We start from the raw sequence: 19,073 nt of genomic DNA on the forward strand, positions 1-19,073 counted from the left end.
TGAGAAATATAAAATCCACAACAGGATGCTAACCTCCCATCATGTGTGATTAAGTTAAGATTTGGAACCAGCTGATAATGTCATTGTTTCTACCTAAAAACAAGCAAGTTTTATCAGAGTAATAATATTTAATATGGAGGAAGCAGTCAATTCTAACTCCCAAAACAGCAAAGAGCTGGCTGATGTACTGATCTGTGGACTGCATCTGTAGAGCAGGCTGACTGTATTTTCATGATAATAGTCTCATACTGTTATCACGGAATAGTTTTTTTAAGTACAAGCTTTTAATGTAAATACGTGGCAGTCCATTTGACAGAAAAGTCAGGTATTTTGTTTCTGAACAAAATACATAGCTGGATAAGTACACAATCCCCCCCCCCAATAATAATTCAGAAATGTTCTGTAGTTCGGAACTCCAACAGCCACTTTGGGTATTCATAATAAGAAACAAAGCTGAACAATGAGGTTTAAATTTTAACAATAATGTAATAATGATACCATGAAGGATGCATATGCTTCAAGTACTATCAATCAAAATATCTACCTACATATACAGACCTTTCCTACTGTCTCAGGTAATTACAGCAGGTCACTGATTTTCATAGCATTCTCTTAGTAATCCCATATCCTCATATGATGAAAGAATAATAGAGAACATTTTTTATTATCTGCCCACAGAAACCAATTTAACATAGGCATCCCTTTGGCACTTTGTGGAAAGAGTGGGAAGGAAGCTGCTGCCATTCTAATGCACATAGAAACATCTAGTGATTGACTTTGGAATGAAGTCACATTTCTCAGAGGTATTCTGTCAAGCACAGCATGCTAATGATAAGCATGAACAATGCCAAATGGAGCAACACCGTTTTTTTCTTTCTGCCAGCCTTCTTTCTGATAAAATATGTAAGTCTCCTTCCCTACACTGAAAAAGCATATTTTATGTTTACTGGCATGAATCAGAGAGAGAGAAGCTAGTCCTGTCCTTATTGATACTATTCTCACTTATCAGTATGAACAAAAAATTTTCAGCTTTCATTCCGTTGTAATCCATTTGGACTTTTGCCTGAAATTTCTGGATACAAATGTTGAATTCTTCCTCTTCAAATTTCAAAATTACGAATTATTTCAATGTACTTTAGTTTTTTGTCCCAGAGTACCACCATCCAGGCTAATTTTTCTAAATAAGGTTACCTGTGGGCATTCTTAATATCATTTTCTGGCTATATTTCTGGTATAACTATTGCCCTTCCCAGATAATTTTTTCATGTTTTATTCATTGTATTACATTCTCCTATTTGTTAGTTTATTTCTCTGGACAGTTGAGTAAGATCTATCATGCGGAAAGTCAATGAAATAGAACAGCCAAATTTGTCTCCTCCTTTTAGACAAATGTCTCTTCATGCAGTACATATATATGTGTTTCATTCTTTTCTGTCTGCTAAAGCTTAGCAGAAATCCTTGGAAAGATCCCCCCCGCATTTGTTCTGTTCTTATATATATTCCCATCCTGACTTATCTGCACAAAGTTGAAACTTCGCTGAAACTATCAAGTACCAGTTCTCTCACTTCCCTTGCACTCCTTTATTACTTTTGTCAGTCTTCCTTCAACTTATTTCTTTCTTCTGTGAGATACTAGCAGAATACAGAACAGTATTCTATACTCAATACAGTACAGTGAACTGACAAATTAACCAGAACATTTAGGCATACAGTTTCACTTGGAAGAAGAATCTGAAATGATATAATTTAAAATTGCTGATATAGCAAAAGAAGTACTAACTGACAGGATTCTAAAATTGCAATGAATCCTTTTTTGTGATATGTCCAGCCTAGTTTCTGTCAGGTTGAACTAAAAATTCTCTACCTAATTGCAACAGAACAAATCCTGGATTTTAAAAAAGAATTGACTTGAGTGGAATTCTGATATCTTAATTTTCAGTTCAATGCACAATCTCAAAGACATTAGAACCTTTAATAACATTGATTTATTGGTGCAGGCATCTATTACATAATGAAAAGTCAATTACTTGCAGACTAGAATTTCTGACCTTCAGTATTTGAATGCCTGTATTCAGCTGAACTAACTCTGGCTTCCTCAAAATGTTGCTTCAAATATGTTCCTGCTTTAGCAGAGGTGTCACTTCAGTGGACACTGAGATGCAATTGCAGAGTCAAAGACTGGGAATAGTTCTGCAACCTTCATTCCATGCACTGCATCCCAAGTATTCTATATTCTCCATCTGAGTAAGTGTAAACATACTATGACACTCAATCATGAATTCTTCATTTTATGAACATTCACAATTGAATGAATGCTCACAGTGTACTATCAGTAATTTTGATAGCAACTTTCTATCTGGACATATATTAAGATTACTAAAGGTTCAGTTTTTCAACATCTCAAGGTACTTTCAGCATCTCCCCAATTGTTACAATATATACTATGCAATAATATATTAAGTCTGAGTTAATTAAGATAATCCCTAGCTAGCTACATCTACGGAGAAAGATTCCATATGGACTGTTTGCTGGTGTTGCAAAACAAACAAATGTACACCAATGAAATAAAATATATATATATGAGAATTAAGAAGTCTAGTTATACATGATTTGTGTTAGGATTTTAGAATGATTGTAATTAGCTATACGATTAAGAGATCAATTATTTATTAAGTGATTAGGCTATGCAACTAATATTTGTTTCAGAATTCAAACTATACCAAAAGCTGAATAGTGCTTTCTGCAATGTATAGCTTTGCTAATTTCAGATATCAGTCAAGTTATTGCTAATGCTGTAGAAAATTCCATTCCCTTAGCTATTCATATTACCTTGAAAATATACAGAACAGGTTAATCTTGTCTAGATGATATATAACTCCAATACATTATGATAACCTTCCATCTGTTTATAATCATTGTCCGTAACAAAATTCAAGAAATTTCTAATGAGCCCCTTATTCTAGTTTACATTAGATAGATAAATCATTGCTGCTTGAATGGGTTTTTGTTTTTGATTAGCTTCAACCCTGATTTAAATCACTAATAATATTTCAACAGGTGTGTGTGTGTGCGTATGTATTTCTGTATACATGCACACACACCAAATGCTAATATTAGTTCATTTCCTCACTAGTAATTTATAGCATTTTTTCAGTTATCCAACAACATCATGCACTGATAGAACATCAGTGATGATACATATTGCCTCAACCATGTCTGAATAATAACAGGTTTGTGTACAATAGCTTTAGTTTCTTCCTACAAATTCAAAAGTTCAAAGGTCTATGGAGACTCTCAAGTCATCCAGGTCATGGTTGTCCCAAAGGTGCTTTTTCAAGTGGCAACTGGACTTTCTGGTTTTTCTTTGAAGACTTTTCGCTTCTCATCCAAGAAGCTTCTTCAGCTCTGATGACGTTTCTTGGATAAGAAGCGAAATGTTTTCAAAGAAAAAACAGAAAGTCCAGTTGCCACTTGAAAAAGCACCTTGGGGGAAAGTTCAGAGGATTCTAAACAATACAAAAAGATTCAGTGGAGAAAACTAAATATGTAATTGTAAACAACTGTCTGAATCTCAGAGACATGGGTCTTGATCCTTTGATCTAGCGATAAGATTTCAACCAGATGTTTTGACCAAGAGGCCTCCAATTGTAATTATTGTTTTTGCCTACATCAACCATTGCAGTTGTGTTTATGTTGTTGATTGTTAAAGTGCCATAATTTTGAACAAATTTATTTGCAGCCTTTACCTCGATCACACTGGCAGCTCCCAGGCAAACAATAATAAAATATAATTCTTCATAAAACAAGAAACTGTATCCATAAAACTGAAACCTAGGATATATAACTTTGGTAAAAATACATGTTAGGAGGATGCAACAAATCCTGGGATATTTTTAAACTGTTCATTGCTGCAAGGTGCCAGGAATGCCTCCATGGGGGAACAAGTTATACATTAGGATAGCTGTCACTAGCAATTGGAGAAAATTAAGTTTATTATTTATTGTCATCCATCATTTTTTTATATCAGATGTCTGCCATTTGAAATTGGGTATTTAGATAGTGCTTAAGCTTAGGACATGCATAATCTTTATACCTGTTGAGGTGATGCTATTCCAAAGGCCAATTTTTCAGTGCCTTCTACATGCTGATCATCACTTTTAAATGAGTTTCTCCTTTAATCAGGAAGGCTGAAAGAACTTTCCGGCTTTCAGAGAGGGATTATGGTAATGAACAAAAGCTTAAACTTCCCCCAAATAATGCTGTGCTTTCTAGCAATTGCAAACCAGATGACATGAGTCTTTAGCTCCTGCTTACCTGTTTCATGATTTCAGCTGCTGTGTCATGTGAACAATCAAATATCACAAAGAACTCTCTGCCCCTCTTCATCTCCTTGAGTAATGGCCGAGCATCCTTATTTCCAGAGGGCAATTGGCGTATTTTAATTTTAATGTTATACCTTGAAGGGGCTTTGATGAGCTCTTGCAGACGAATTAGACCTAGAAAATGACATCCAATCATTCAGATGTCCTTTCTGTTCAATGAATCTTTGCTGCCATTTATATTCAGCATTTAAATTCACTGTTCTGCAACAAATTTCAAGTTTGCACAAAATAAAAACTTAATTTGATAGGCTATAATTGATCACATAATTCATTGAGACAATTTATAGACGTTTTTCCCTTCCTTTTCTGAACTTTTATGAGATATGCATTCAAACAAGGTTTTTGGGAAAGCCAACTCTACATCAGAGAGTTTTACCAGGGTCATTGTAAATTTGGGTTTTTCTTTTACTACCATTTTTTCTCATAAGAAGAAAAATAAATTAAGAGGGAAAGCTGAAAGATGTATTTTAGTGCTATAGCATCTATATCTAGAAAATGAGTAGAAACTATATAGCCCTCTAATGAATTGACACATTTTCCTGTGGGAGGTTTTTGTTGTTCTTGTTAAATGAGTTTTATTACTTAAAACAGGGAATGCAAGACCAATCCACATGTAGACTTTGAACAAAGCCATAGCCAAACAGTGGGGAGGACTAGGACAAATCTGCTATCTTTGCACTGCGAATGGTAATTAGCCAAGCAGGACATTTCATAATTTTATTTCACATTAAAAATTAAAATTTAATGACAAACTTTGGAAAATATTTTAGGAGCTCATGTGTTTCATGTAAGTACACCATAATATAAGTATTGCCATTAAAAAAACCCTCTTAAATATCCAAGATCACTGAACAAAAATAGTGCACAAATGGAAAAACGTTTCATAAAAAATTCAGCAAGTGAACTGTTGCAATACTCAGCACTATTTTTTTTATTTTTTATACTTTTTTATTACAGTAGAGACATAAAACCAACAGGAAAAAACAAAATGATAATGAATAAAGAATTATTTATTGATTAAAATAAACTAAAGAAAAGGAAAAAAAAGATCCTAAGGATAGCAACATAAAATTAATGTACTGTTAAACATTACCAACTGCAAACTGTTAATATGAAAATATTTTGCTTTCAGTTTCTTTGCTGGTCAGTTTTCACCAGCACTGACATGTTCCAAATGTTGCCTTTAGCGTCAGGGACAGTGTGCATGCAACCTAGGGAATTTTGGAACTTGAAGTCTATATACTTCAAAGACGCCCAGGTTTGGCAATGCTGAGATAGGCAGCAAGATGAGGGAAACAGCCAAGTGACTCCCTAGTAATCTAAGATTCAAAAGGAGATATCAAAGTGAAGGAGACAGAATTGTGGTAGGTTTGGCAAAGGAGAAGTGGAACAGTCACTCCAAGGTCATAGAGGGAATGAAATTCAGAAAAGTTAAAGTTATGTAGCAAGATAAAGGGTGGGAGGTACATTTAAATATGGCACAACTGGGTTAGAAAGGTTAGAAATGCCTAATGTTTTGCTAGCTTTGGCCAAGCACAGAAACAGAAGGTACAAGGTGGCCTACACAATGTGAGCTGACAAATAGCTTCCCTTTTTATGCATTATTTATACTATATTTCTGTAAATAACTAAACAAGAAATGAAAACATAATGAGATGCTACACATGAAAAATAGTGCAGAGGTATCAAACGCAGAAATTTAAAGTGGGAGAGGATGCTGGAGAAAATGCACAGTTGAATAGTCTCTATGTTTCCTCAGAAAGTAAAGATGCTTCCAGTAGTATTACTATTGTTATTAAATCAGGATGCACATCTTTTTTCAGATTGAGAAAGTTGCTAAATTTAAATGGTATTCCAGAATTACAATCCAAAAGGAATTTTTGTAAAAGAAGCATTTGTAAAGTTAAATTTGATTTCATGTTATTTATATTAAAATTTAATATAAACTATTTGATACCTGTAGTTTCTAACGATGTTTTTAATATTTAATAATATTTCATTTTATTTATTTGTAGCCCACCTTTACTATTTTTACAAATAATTCAAGGCAGCAAACATATTCAACATACCTTTTCCACCTCTTTTTCCCACAACAATAACTCTGTGAGGTGGGTTAGGATATATATATATATCCTAAGGCAACAGTAAAAAATATTGGGTTTCTGTCTGGATGGTCTCTTGTGATGAGCCGAAGACAGAGAGTGGAAGTGTGACCTTCCTCCCATATTTGGGCATACCAGGGGTTGTGACTTTAAATATATATATATATATATATATATATATATATATATATATATATATATATATATATATATATATATATATATATATATATATATATATATATACACATACATACATACATACATACACACACACACACCAGGGGTTGTGACTTTAAATAAATAAATAAATAAATATATATATATATATATATATATATATATATATATATATATATATATATATATATATATATATATATATATATATATATATATATATATATATATATATATATATATATATATATATATATATATATATATATATATATATATATATATATATATATATATATATACTTAAAGTCACAACCCCTGGTATGCCCAAGTATGGGAGGAAGGTCACACTTCCACTCTCTGTCATTAGGCTCGTCACAAGAGTCCATCCAGACAGAAACCCAATATTTTTTACTGTTGCCTTTTTTGTTACATTTGTTATATTTATGCTGATAAATAAATAAAGGGAGACCAGCATAGATCTATTTCAAGCTATTTAGCTCTCATCAGCTAGCCATACCCAAGTTTGGGAATTGAACCTGTGCTCTATTGCCTCCCAGGCAGGGAGTTAACCATTTGAGCTACAGAGAACGACTCCTTATCAGCCAGCCAGGGTGGGAGGTATATACTTAAAGTCACAACCCCTGGTATGCCCAAGTATGGGAGGAAGGTCACACTTCCACTCTCTGTCATTAGGCTCGTCACAAGAGTCCATCCAGACAGAAACCCAATATTTTTTACTGTTGCCTTTTTTGTTACATTTGTTATATTTATGCTGATAAATAAATAAAGGGAGACCAGCATAGATCTATTTCAAGCTATTTAGCTCTCATCAGCTAGCCATACCCAAGTTTGGGAATCGAACCTGTGCTCTATTGCCTCCCAGGCAGGGAGTAAACCATTTGAGCTACAGAGAACGACTCCTTATCAGCCAGCCAGGGTGGGAGGAATATATATTGTGGTGTTGAGAGGGGGAGGGAAGGAGAGAGGGAGGAAGGAGGGGGAGTGAGAAGAAAAACAATGGGAAAACTTATTTTGCAAGGGGGGAAAATGCTGTCGCTTTAAATCGAAACTTAGCATGCCTGGCTGTGGAATTCTGGGAGTTGAAGTCCACAAGTCTAAAAACAGCCTCACCGGGGCTAAAGCTGACAGCACGTCACTGGTTATTTGAGTTTTGAAAAGTCTATGACTTTTCTTGCCACAGTTGTTAAGTGAATCACTTGCAGTTGTTGTGAAAAGGTTACCAAAGCTGATCACATTACCCCTGGACACTGCAGCTGTCATAAATACAAGTCAGTTGCCAAGCATCCAAATTCTGATGAATTGATGATGGGGATGCTGCTAAGTGCAAAAAATGGCCCTAAATTATTTTTCACTACCATTGTAATTTCCAACGGACATTAAATGAATAGTTTATAAGTCAATGAGTACCAACATAGTACTCTAGCATCAGCCTTCCAACCATGCATGCAAATAATTCTTCCTTTATGCATATACATGCATATATACATATTTAAGATTTTTCCTATGTCAAAAGAGAGCCTCCAAAGAAAGAATTTGAATACAAGCAAGAGTTGCTTAAAAGAACCTACTAACAAATGGTAATTATGGTAATGAATCTTCAGCAGATTTGTGAATGGACCCATTTGCTTTGCTTTGTATGGTTCCCTTTAACATCTGCAGCGTAAGAGTTGCACTAAAAGAATGCAAACTGATGTATAAAACAGCATAAAATATCACTCTAGTTACTCTGATGTGCAGGAGTGATTGCTCTCCTGCCAGCTATTGTCTTTGCCAAAGGCCTCACACTGAACTGATAAAATTGTCTTTTTTCCTGGTAGACTGATTTTCTTCTTTCAGTTTTTAAACACCCACAAGCCAATAAAAATATAAACCATTATGACTATTGAAGTGAAAATTGTAGAAGCACTAAACAAATCTGGTTTTGGCTGGATCAGGTTTGTAGGCTTCCTGAAAAGACTTTGAATATAAAAGAAGATATGTAAGTTGGCTGTAAATCAACAGCTTGGCTAAGCTTCTATTGCTAAAGAAGCTTCTTCAGTCATTCCTGAAGGTTATAATAGCAGAGAAATGCATAATAATATCTGCTGTAATTACTGTTTAAAACTTCTTGGCTCAAAAAGATCCTTTATCATATGGTGTCCTCAGCAAGAAAAATTCACATTATAGCTGCTGATGAATTTTAATGGGAGAAAATGGATTAATTAAGGAAAAGTCTAATCCATAATGCCTACAGATCTCTTTTCATATCTACAAATATGTTCTGTGAGGTGACAAGAAAATATGTCAAAAAGAAGAATAGATTATATTACCTTTATATTACCTTATAATTTTTGGTTCTTTTCCCATTTAGCTCCAAAATAAATGAGAGCCCATCTGAAGCAAATACAATCTTGTCATGAGGATTAGAAGGGATCTAACTCTTTGCTATCTGCTCTAGCTTTGGTTTGAACAGGGCTTCCCACTCTTACATGTTGCATGCTGGGAAGGGAGATGGTGGTTAATATCACTGAGTGGTCCCCCGCCCGGATAAATTGCAGACATTTCATCCCTTGATATGCATCCCTGATATTTCATAGCTTCCTCTCTCAAGGATAGAGTCTGAGTTTGGATTCAAATGCTTACTTTGGACTAAAAAAATAATACCAAAATAATACATAAATTGTATGTAGGGGAAATATCATTAAAATAATTCATTTTTTAACATTCATCTAAGAATTGTTTACAATAGATACAAAAATGGGCTGGCAAACCTACAGAAAAAAATAAAAAATAGAATTCCATGGATTACTTGATTGAATGTCTACTACATTTTCTTCTATTGGAGGTGGTGCAGTGGTTAGAATGCAGTATTGCAGGCTAATTCAACTCACTGCCAGCAATTTGATTCTCACCAGGCTCAAGGTTGACTCAGCCTTCCATCCTTCCAAAGTTGGTAAAATGAATACCCAGATTGATTGAGGGCAATATGCTGACTCTTTAAACTGCATAGAGAGGGCTGTAAAGCACTAAAATGGTATATAAGTCTAAGTGCTATTGCCATCGATACTGTATCTCCAATTTATCCCTAATCCTGTAAATGGTCATCTTCTGTTTAGATCTTATTGGACCTTATTATCAGGCAAGTATTTAAAGGACAAAAAATCCATAAAAAGATATAACCAGCATCAAATAGTAATGAGATAAAACAAAAAGCATAATGAGAAAAACTATAAAAGTTTTAAAACAATAAACACCTCCATGAGACCTCTGTGATGAGGTACTAGGAAGCATCATGGAGGTCTCCTGGAGGACTTGCAAGGTCAGGTGATGGGTCACAAAGACCTGATGAAGGCCTCACAAACAGCAACACTTGCCTCAGCTGGGGATGTTTCATCAGTAGCAAGAAGAAGACAGAGAGGTAAGTTGATGATAGTGGGGGGCAACATGGCTAGGTATCAGTGGCAGAGTGGAGGGCAGCCAAAAGGGTAGAGATGAGGATGAGTGAGGGGGGGAAGGTTTTTTCCTTCTTGTAAGAATGGGCTAAGTCTCAATAATTAGTCTATGATCACCCATTGAGTTTCTGTGGTTGAAGGTTGATTTCAACGTTGGCTTCTTGGTTCTAGTCCAGTATCTTAGGTGAATACAGAAGAAGAAGGCATAGTGCTTCTGAAGTTCTGATCTAATAATTATGCAGGCAGAAAATCAGGAGCATTTCTATTAATGTAATATTTTTAAATGTTTCACGATACTTACTTGTACTGTCTTCATATACAACTGTTACTATCTTCCAGTTGTAATGTAGCACCAAATCTAAAACTGCCCGGCTGATGGCTGCATAGTCTGGATAGAGGTTGATGTAAAAAGAGTCTTTGAGATCCACTGTTGGATGTTTCCATCGTGTCTGAATATGTGGAACTTCAAGTGCATTGCAAATAGATTGTACTGCACTGACTGATGAACTGTGGGATGGTCCAAATAGTGCAGCTACCCCTAGAGCAAGCTGGTCACATGCTGAGAGAGAGAGAGAGGGGGGGGAGGGAGGGAGGGAGGGAGGGAGGGAGGGAGAGAGAGAGAGAGAGAGAGAGAGAGAGAGAGAGAGAGAGAGAGAGAGAAACATTGAATCAAGTTTTTAAAATGCCAATGTCTAGTAATTTTAGTTTGATTTAATCAGCTATGTTTATTGAGAATTTCTCAAGATAGGTCTAAGCTCAGAATTTTATAACAAATATTTATTTTTTTTAATTCATATAAACCGAAAATAAATAATTTAATTATATTGAATATAATATGTATGAGTAAAGCTTTCAATATATCTTGATGAACAGATGAGAGTAATTGCTTTGTCATTTTTATTTAATCATGGATATATTAATTCCAATTCTAATTTCTATTTTGTCTGGATTATCCCATGTAAATACATTTTCTGTGTTGTATACAAACAGAAAGTAACAATGTATTTGAAAAGTTAAGAAGAGTTTGAAACATCAGAGAAAATAGGCAGTTTTTACACACACAAATATTTTTAGGTATAACTATGAATAACAATTTTGTCTGACATATTGTTTCCAGCTCTAAATCAATACCATCCTGTTTTTAAAGAAGATTTGATTTAACTAGTCTATAATTTTGACTTATTAATGGATTGATTATGTGCAATCAATATGCATTGAGTGACTTATGTGCAAGTCATTTTTGACTCCTAGAGATCACACTGAGAGATTTCATGACAACCTATCCCTAACCTAGTCTTTCAGATCTTCTACTGGTGTATTCATTACCAGTTTAACTGAATTTAACCACCTTCCCTTTGGTTGTCTTCTTCTCTTTCTTTCCCAGCATTAATACCTTCTCCAGAAAGCTAGATCTTTGCATAACATGTTCAAAGAAGGATAATTTGAGCCTGATTATTATTTTTCCTTCTTTAAAACAATCAAAACCCTCTGAAAATCAACATATACTATCACTTTCATCATCATTTTATCATCGCTTCTTCCCCTTCTTCTCCTTCTTTCTTTATTACCTTGATCTAACCAAGGAAGGCACTTTTGGACACTATTGGACTATTATTTGTTTTTGTTAACCAATTTTGACAGTTTAGTGAAAGCATGCTATAGGATTGTGTGTGGTCTGTGACTAGTACTTTTTTGTATTGAGGTATTATAGATAATCATCTAGGAGACACCTGACTTTTTTCTTATGAGCTAAGACCAGCTAGCAAAACACAATTATTCAAGATGATTCAGAAACTGATTACAGGATGTTGTAGGATTGACATAGGACAGTTATACACCTAGCGCATACTAAACTATTTTAACAATGTTTTTGGCAACATTAGCAGACTAATCTGATTGAATTTGGAGGCTATGCATTTGTCCCTTCTTCCTCAAAAATTCAGAGATTTTACATGTACAGTGAAATACTAAGGGAATTTTCAAATTGTTTCAAATCTCAAAATCTTCATTAAAAGATATTCAGATCACAAATCCAATCTCTGGTGATAAAAAAAATAGTTGCAAACTTTTTTCTTCTTCCCTTGGAACCCATCAAATTCTTGTGTAGCCTCAGAGTTCTGTGGAATAGTGAAAAGTCCTGCTATAATATATGCATCAAGAAAAGATATTGAGTAAAATTAAGGAAATCGTCCATGTTCAATCTACACAGGTAAGACTTTTCAGAAAAAGTCCATTAGAGACTTCCAAACACTAATAATTGCAGTAATTGATCTTTCTCTAAGCAAATAAGTTGCCACCTTTGTAATTCAATCTTCTTCACCAACTATTCCTCCACTGTGGCTATTTCAGAGTCTTTCCATTTTTGCACATATAGTACTTGAGAGACCGCCTGCTGCCAATTACCTCCCAAAGACCCATTAGATCTCACAGGGCCGGCCTCCTCCGGGTTCCATCCACCAGCCAATGCCATCTGGCTACGACCCGGGGGAAGGCCTTCTCTGTTGCAGCTCTGGCCCTTTGGAACGAACTCCCCACGGAGATTCGGACCTTCACCTCTCTCCCTGCTTTCTGAAAAACCGTTAAAACCTGGCTGTGTCGGCAGGCCTGGGGTTGATGAGCTCCCCTCCCCTCTCGACAGGTGTGGTTGTTGGTCATTTTAATATGTTTATTTTGTACTTGTATGTTTCCCCTTCCCGTTTAAGTTGTTCGCCGCCCTGAGTTCCTTTAGGGAATAGGGCGGCATATAAATAAAATAAAACTTAAACTTAAACTTAGTAGTCTCAAAGTGGTAATCGTATATGAAAGCAGTCTTCCATAGCTTTTTCTAATTGTCTAATAGTACTAGCAAAAAAGTTCTAATTGAATATTATTCTTTAAAATTCTTTGTATTATTATATGTATTTGAACCCCAAATTTTCTGGCTTTTTACAAGGCAATCAGGCATGATAAAATGACCCACATTTCCAACAAAATTTGAAGTACATTTATACATTCCAGATAATATTTTTGGAGACATATTCCAATGGTATATCATTTTATGAAACTTCTCTTTTAAATTATAATGTAATGTGAACATCACTTCTTTCAACCACTGTTCAAACAATATGTTATAATCAAAGTTCATAGCCCTTTTTATCATACAGCCTATCACTTATTCTTCCTGTGTTCTGCAAAAGGTTACAATTTCAGCAATTATAATATTGAACAACAATTTTAAAATATTAAATTATTATTTAATAATTTATTGAAGAATAATTTAAATGTTACAGCTAAGGTCTAGCCTTACCTTTTGCATCAGTGAGATTCTTGAGGTACACTTTAGTAGCCTAAAGATGTTCTAACAATTTTTTACTGACTGACATATAGAAACTGATAATCTTTATAAATATGAGAATGGGATTTATATAACAGGGAAGCTACCTTAAGTATAGTAGGGATATAGTTATTGCCCTAGCAGAAAAACATAAAATAAAGGAATAGCTAAGTCTTCCAATTGATAGCATGCTGAAACATTAGCATTTCTTTTAACTGGTCTCTGATATTTAACTGAGCCAAAATACTTTATTTATTTTGATAATATAATAAATAAATTATAAATAAATGAATATAATATAATAAATGAATATAATAAATTAGGTACAGTTCAACATTGGATCAAAGAGCTATTTCTCGTGTCTTGAAAAGCAATCAAAATAAGTGATTTATTACATATCTCCAATGACAACAATGATAATTAAGAACATACAACACTACTTAAAACATCTCATAATTCTAAAGAAGATCCTGACACAATTAAGTCATCAATAAAACCACTCAAGCAAAAGCTGAAAAAGAATGGGAGAAGGATATATCTTCATTATGATAAATATAGCAGGTATGTCCAATCAAATTAAGGTAATGTTTAACCAAATGTTTTACATTAGTGTTATTTCCAGTAAAGCTCACAACATTATGTGCTTAAAATGGCACACACACACACACACACATGAGAGAGAGGGGGGGGAGAGAGGGGAGAGGGTACTTGAGATATTTGAATTAAATGTCTGAATGATTTTTTGTTTAATATGATAAGAACATTGTATACACACATCCTAGAATCCCAAGTACTAAAACTAAACAGGAATTAAAAAATTTTAAAGCTAAATTAGGAAAAATCTCCTTCAAAAAGCATGTACTTGAGGAAAAAACCTGAGAAGTTTTTTAAAAGTACAATTTTATTAAGATAAATGCTAAGCTATTTTACAACCCTCCCCCTAACTAATCATACATCTAATTAGAAACTAATAAAAATTTGAAATCAATAAAAATAGGAATCCTTCTTCAGATTTATTTATTTGATTTATATGCCATTCATCCCATTTTTGAAGTGACTCTGTGTGGCTTAAAAATATGGTTTGATCTCAGAGCATAAACCAATAAAATAAGCAATCAAGTATAAATTAGAAGGCACGGTGGCAATGCCTTAATGAAATATAAATAGTTTTGGCTTCAATTTTTAAAATCCTTAATTTTACAGAGAGGAAAATGAATTTAGTACTGTTTACAAGTTTTACAGCTCTATAACTGTAAAAACCAGAAGAGAAAACAAGAATAAGAATAAAACAACTGAAATAATTCTACTAGTACATAGTACATAGTATAAAATAGCAATAGCCAGCTCTTCACTTTAGAAGGATAAGGTATGATGGTAATAAGCAAAATAAAATTTGACAATTTTAAATTTTAAAATGTATTTTGCTAAACGTGATGAATTATCAGTTGTTAATGGCTGTTTACTGTTTACCGGGTAGTTGTTCTACCCAAACTGCACATTGCAGTATTAGAGGCTTTACACGTAGGGCATCCTGGAATTGTCAGGATGAAGTCTTTGGCTAGGAATGTGGTGGCCTAACATGGACAGGGAGATCGAAGAATGGGTGGCTACCTGCATACCATGCCAGGAGTCCAGACCATCTCTCCCAGAGGTGCCCGCCAAAGAGTGGGAGTGACCACAAGCACCATGGTCTAGGTTGCACATTGACTTTGCTGGCCCAGTTCATGGCCAGACATTTCTCGTAGTTGTGGACGCCCACTTGAAATGCTTAGAGGTAGTCCTGATGACCTCCACTATGGCAGAAGAGGTCATCAAGGTGCTACGGAGACTTTTCTCCATGCATGGCCTGCCCGACATCTTGGTCTCAGACAACGGGCCCCAATTCACAGCCATGCAATTTGAGGCCTTCCTAGAAGCTCAAGGAATCAGGCATGCCCTTGTCTCCCCATTCCATCTGGCCCCCAATGGTCAGGCGGAGAGAATTGTGAGATCTGCAAAAGAGGCCCTCTCTAGGATGGGCCCGGGAGATTGGCAAACACGGGTTGATCACTATTTGCTAATTCAGCACATCACACCCAGTGCCACAACAGGGAGAAGCCCCTCCAAGCTTCTCATGGGTCACCAGCTAAGGTCTCACTTCGACCGGCTACACCCCAATTATTCTGCCTCATCGCCCTCAGACTCCACAAGCAAGATTCGGACATTTAGCATAGGGGATTCAGTATATGCCCACAACTACACCGGTGGAACTCTGTAGATTCCTGCCACAGTGATAGGCATCACCGGGCCTTGCTCTTATCTTCTAGAGCTCGAGGACGGTCGGAATTGGAGAAGGCATATTGACCAACTCCGTGGCTGCCTCTCCAACTCCACTCTTAGACAACCAGAGGTAACTCCTGCACGAGTTAGCCAAAGCCTTACCCAAACGGAGCAAACACTCACTCCTTCCACAGCCAGCTCAAGCCCGAAGGTACCGAGAAACTTATCTGGTTTTGTTGCAGACCCGCAGCGAGCTCCGAGCGAACTGGCTCTAGAAGGTCTACCCGCGGCCTGTGAAAGGTTCCAGGAGCTTCCACCAAGCGGAGCTGCGAAGCAAACAGGTCTATCCAACCTGTCCAAGGAAACCCCTCCTACTGAATTGCGCAGGTCAGGCAGAGCTACCCAAATGCCCGCCTACCTGCGTGACTATGTTACAAGTAGAATTGTTCCAACTAAGAAGGGAGGGGTGTTAGATATTAGTTCTATCTACAGTGGTTTCCATCAAGGTCCTCTGTTCTGGCGGGAACAGAGATTTAATCCTATTGGTCGAAGGGTTTTTTATCTGTAAACCGCCCTGAGTCTCTTGAGAGTGGGCGGCATACAAACCCAATGAATGAATGAATGAATGAATGAATGAGCTCCCTATAAAAGGGCTGCTATCAGATTCAACCTTTGCTGGATTGCTCTCACTTGTTGCATTCAATAAAGAGCTGTTGTTACCGTTAAGCCTGTGTGTGCCTATCCATTACCCAATCTAACATGATATGTATCAGGAAATGAAATATATTAGAAAAATATCATTTTTAAAAATAAAAAATAAGTCTAATAACAATAACAGCTCAATAGCACTCCTTTATAACAATAATAATTATGAATTTAATAATCTTAACAATTCTTAGATTGAAAGCAGTGAAATAAAACAAAAAACTAAAGAGCAACCTATTACTAACATTTTAAAATATATGCTGAATTCATGATTATTTTAATATAATACATATTGTATTAATCCAAAAATATATAAAGTTAATGTACTGAAAAAGGAATTAAGATAGTGCTAGAACTTTTATGGGTACTTTTTGTGACAAATTACATTCGTGGTCCAGGAGACTTAACTATGAAAAATGATCCTTAAAGGCTGAAAGGATTTAAATCAGGTCAGGTTTTAATAATTTGCAGCTTATGTTTATAGTCTGAAGTCTTAAGTTAATGTTTTATTATAATTGTTTTCCAGGTTATTATTTTAAAAGTTCATTATTAATGTTCATTATTACATTTCCTTTCCACAATATGAAGTCCCAAAGCCAAGTGTTTAGACATAAAAATGTTCAAAAAATTATAGCAGATTATTGGCCATGAATGGCAGCCTAGCTGCTCATTCATTAGAATTACAAAATTTTGTAATGTATCTTCAATATTATTTTTTTCCTAAAAAATTAACATATTCATTATTTATTTGTTGCTATAATCTTATATCGTACTTTATATAATGATATAAGCAAAAGTGAAGTACTTGCAATCACTAAAGAGTGGGTAGAGAGAAGATTAGATATAAAAGATATGAGAACAATTGTGTGTTCACACAGTATTTACATTTCATTTCCAAAGTGTTAGATATGTTTATTGTTCCCCAGAATGCCTGACAAATAGGCAATTAATCAATTTATCATTTTCTGAAAAAGATAACAATACAGCAAAAGTCTTGTCTCATCATCAAAAAAACAAAATGAGGACTCATTATACAGAGGCAAAGGATCTATTTGCCAATTTATTCAATAAAAAATGGTTCTAAAATTCTGCATATCCAATAGTTTTACAAGCAATTATATTTAACATGTTTGCCAGGCTGTTGTGAAGCATATAATTATTATTTAGCTTATATAATACAGTTTATTTTTCTAAAAGAACATGAACTAAATCTAACCTTTTCCTTTATTAATTGTTAATTTAAATGTTAAAACTTTCAGTTCTACTTTTAAATTTTATGTTTTTGAGATTAAAACATTTAAGGCTGAATTTATAATGCAGGCCATTCTTCTCCAATTTTGTGGAATCCAGAATGTTGGTTTTATTTCCATAATTCTTATCCAACATAATTAACGGCTTTGCGAGCTCAGGATTTGGGGATGTGAAGTCTGATATACCTAAAAAAAGCCACACTTACAAAAGTGAAATAAACTTTAGCCCATATCACTATGAGCAGGTCTATATTTAATAAAGCTTTCTGTCAATACTTCCATCTAATTAGAAGTGCTTAACTGAAAATATATGGCAAATCCTCACAACAATGTCACAGGCAAAGGGAAGTGTGACAAAGATTAAATATCTCTCTTAAAAAAATAACATATTTCTGGTGGTGAACTTTAGAATGTAGACACTATTAAGAATGTAAATTACAGTTTAATATCCTGACATACTCATAGTAGGAAAAAATTCATTTGCAAGTAAGGAAATGTTTGAATTTCTGTCACAATCTATTATTATCACAAAGCTAAACATTAGCAAAGAAGATAAGTTTAGTGTGGCTTTCTAGGTATTTCATTACTGCAGCACTTGCCACTATTTTAACTCTTACACAAAGAATTGAATCATTTCAGATAATTACACAATTAATGCTCAGTAAATGGGTGAAAAAATATGATTCCATCATAGGGAGAGAAAAATAGACATTTAATTAACTAAATGGAATTATCATGTGTAGATTAACTACTGCAAAAACTGAGAAATTTTAGAGAAAAAATGGGAAGAATCAATAAGGCATTACAATGCTGAGATAGTTACCTCGTCTTGAGGCTTCAAAACTATCGAAGAGATTAATTCTCTGGATGTCATAGGTCAATGTAGTATTAGGCATCAGTGTTCTGTTTCTGTTAATATTGGTGACTGCAAACTTGAAAGCTAGTTCTTCAACATTAACAGGTTCATTTTCCACCATTTCAAATATCCCCCCTGCAAAAATAGAGAAACAAGAAAAAAAAGTTACCCTAATTCTAGTTTGCTATAAAATAAACAATATGGAATCCTTGGATATCAAAGTGTTAAATAGAGCAGTCTTTTTCAATCTCAGCAACTTTAAGATGCATGGACTTTACCTTCCAGAATTCCCTAACCAACATGGGGAACATCTTAAAGTTGCTGAGATTGAGAAACAGTGCACTAGTTAGTTCAAGATAGAGCATGACTAGAGGGTCATATGCAACACACAATCAGCACACCTGTTGTAGCCTTCCAGAACATCCCTAGAGTGATTGGGGCAAATATTTAAAATATTTTTGCACTTGGGGGTTGGTTGGTTAGTTGGTTGATTAAAGAACAACATTTCTGCCTTAAAACTTGATATGTTTAAGCTTTAGACATTTTTGAAATCTTTGAAAATGATCCACTT

General features: G+C 34.8%; 1 protein-coding gene across 7 annotated transcripts in view; it reads right to left on the reverse strand.

The window, feature by feature from the left end:
- GRIK1 (glutamate ionotropic receptor kainate type subunit 1) overlaps window positions 1–19,073 on the reverse strand; it is a 151,887-nt gene that overhangs the window by 60,761 nt on the left and 72,053 nt on the right. For 6 of the 7 annotated variants that reach the window (XM_087721579.1, XM_087721576.1, XM_087721574.1 and 3 more), the window contains 3 exons: window positions 18,470–18,637; window positions 10,421–10,678; window positions 4,315–4,496 (listed from right to left, as the gene is read on the reverse strand). In XM_087721579.1, the coding sequence (XP_087577705.1) occupies window positions 4,315–4,496; window positions 10,421–10,678; window positions 18,470–18,637 (608 nt within the window). The remainder of the gene's footprint in view (window positions 1–4,314; window positions 4,497–10,420; window positions 10,679–18,469; window positions 18,638–19,073) is intronic. The other variant, XM_087721580.1, reaches the window with a different exon arrangement.

This window comes from Thamnophis sirtalis, unplaced genomic scaffold (genome assembly GCF_051295495.1).
Source record: "Thamnophis sirtalis isolate CommonGarterSnake01/CBP01778 unplaced genomic scaffold, rThaSir2_p1.2 scaffold_8, whole genome shotgun sequence".
Taxonomy (NCBI): domain Eukaryota; kingdom Metazoa; phylum Chordata; class Lepidosauria; order Squamata; family Natricidae; genus Thamnophis; species Thamnophis sirtalis.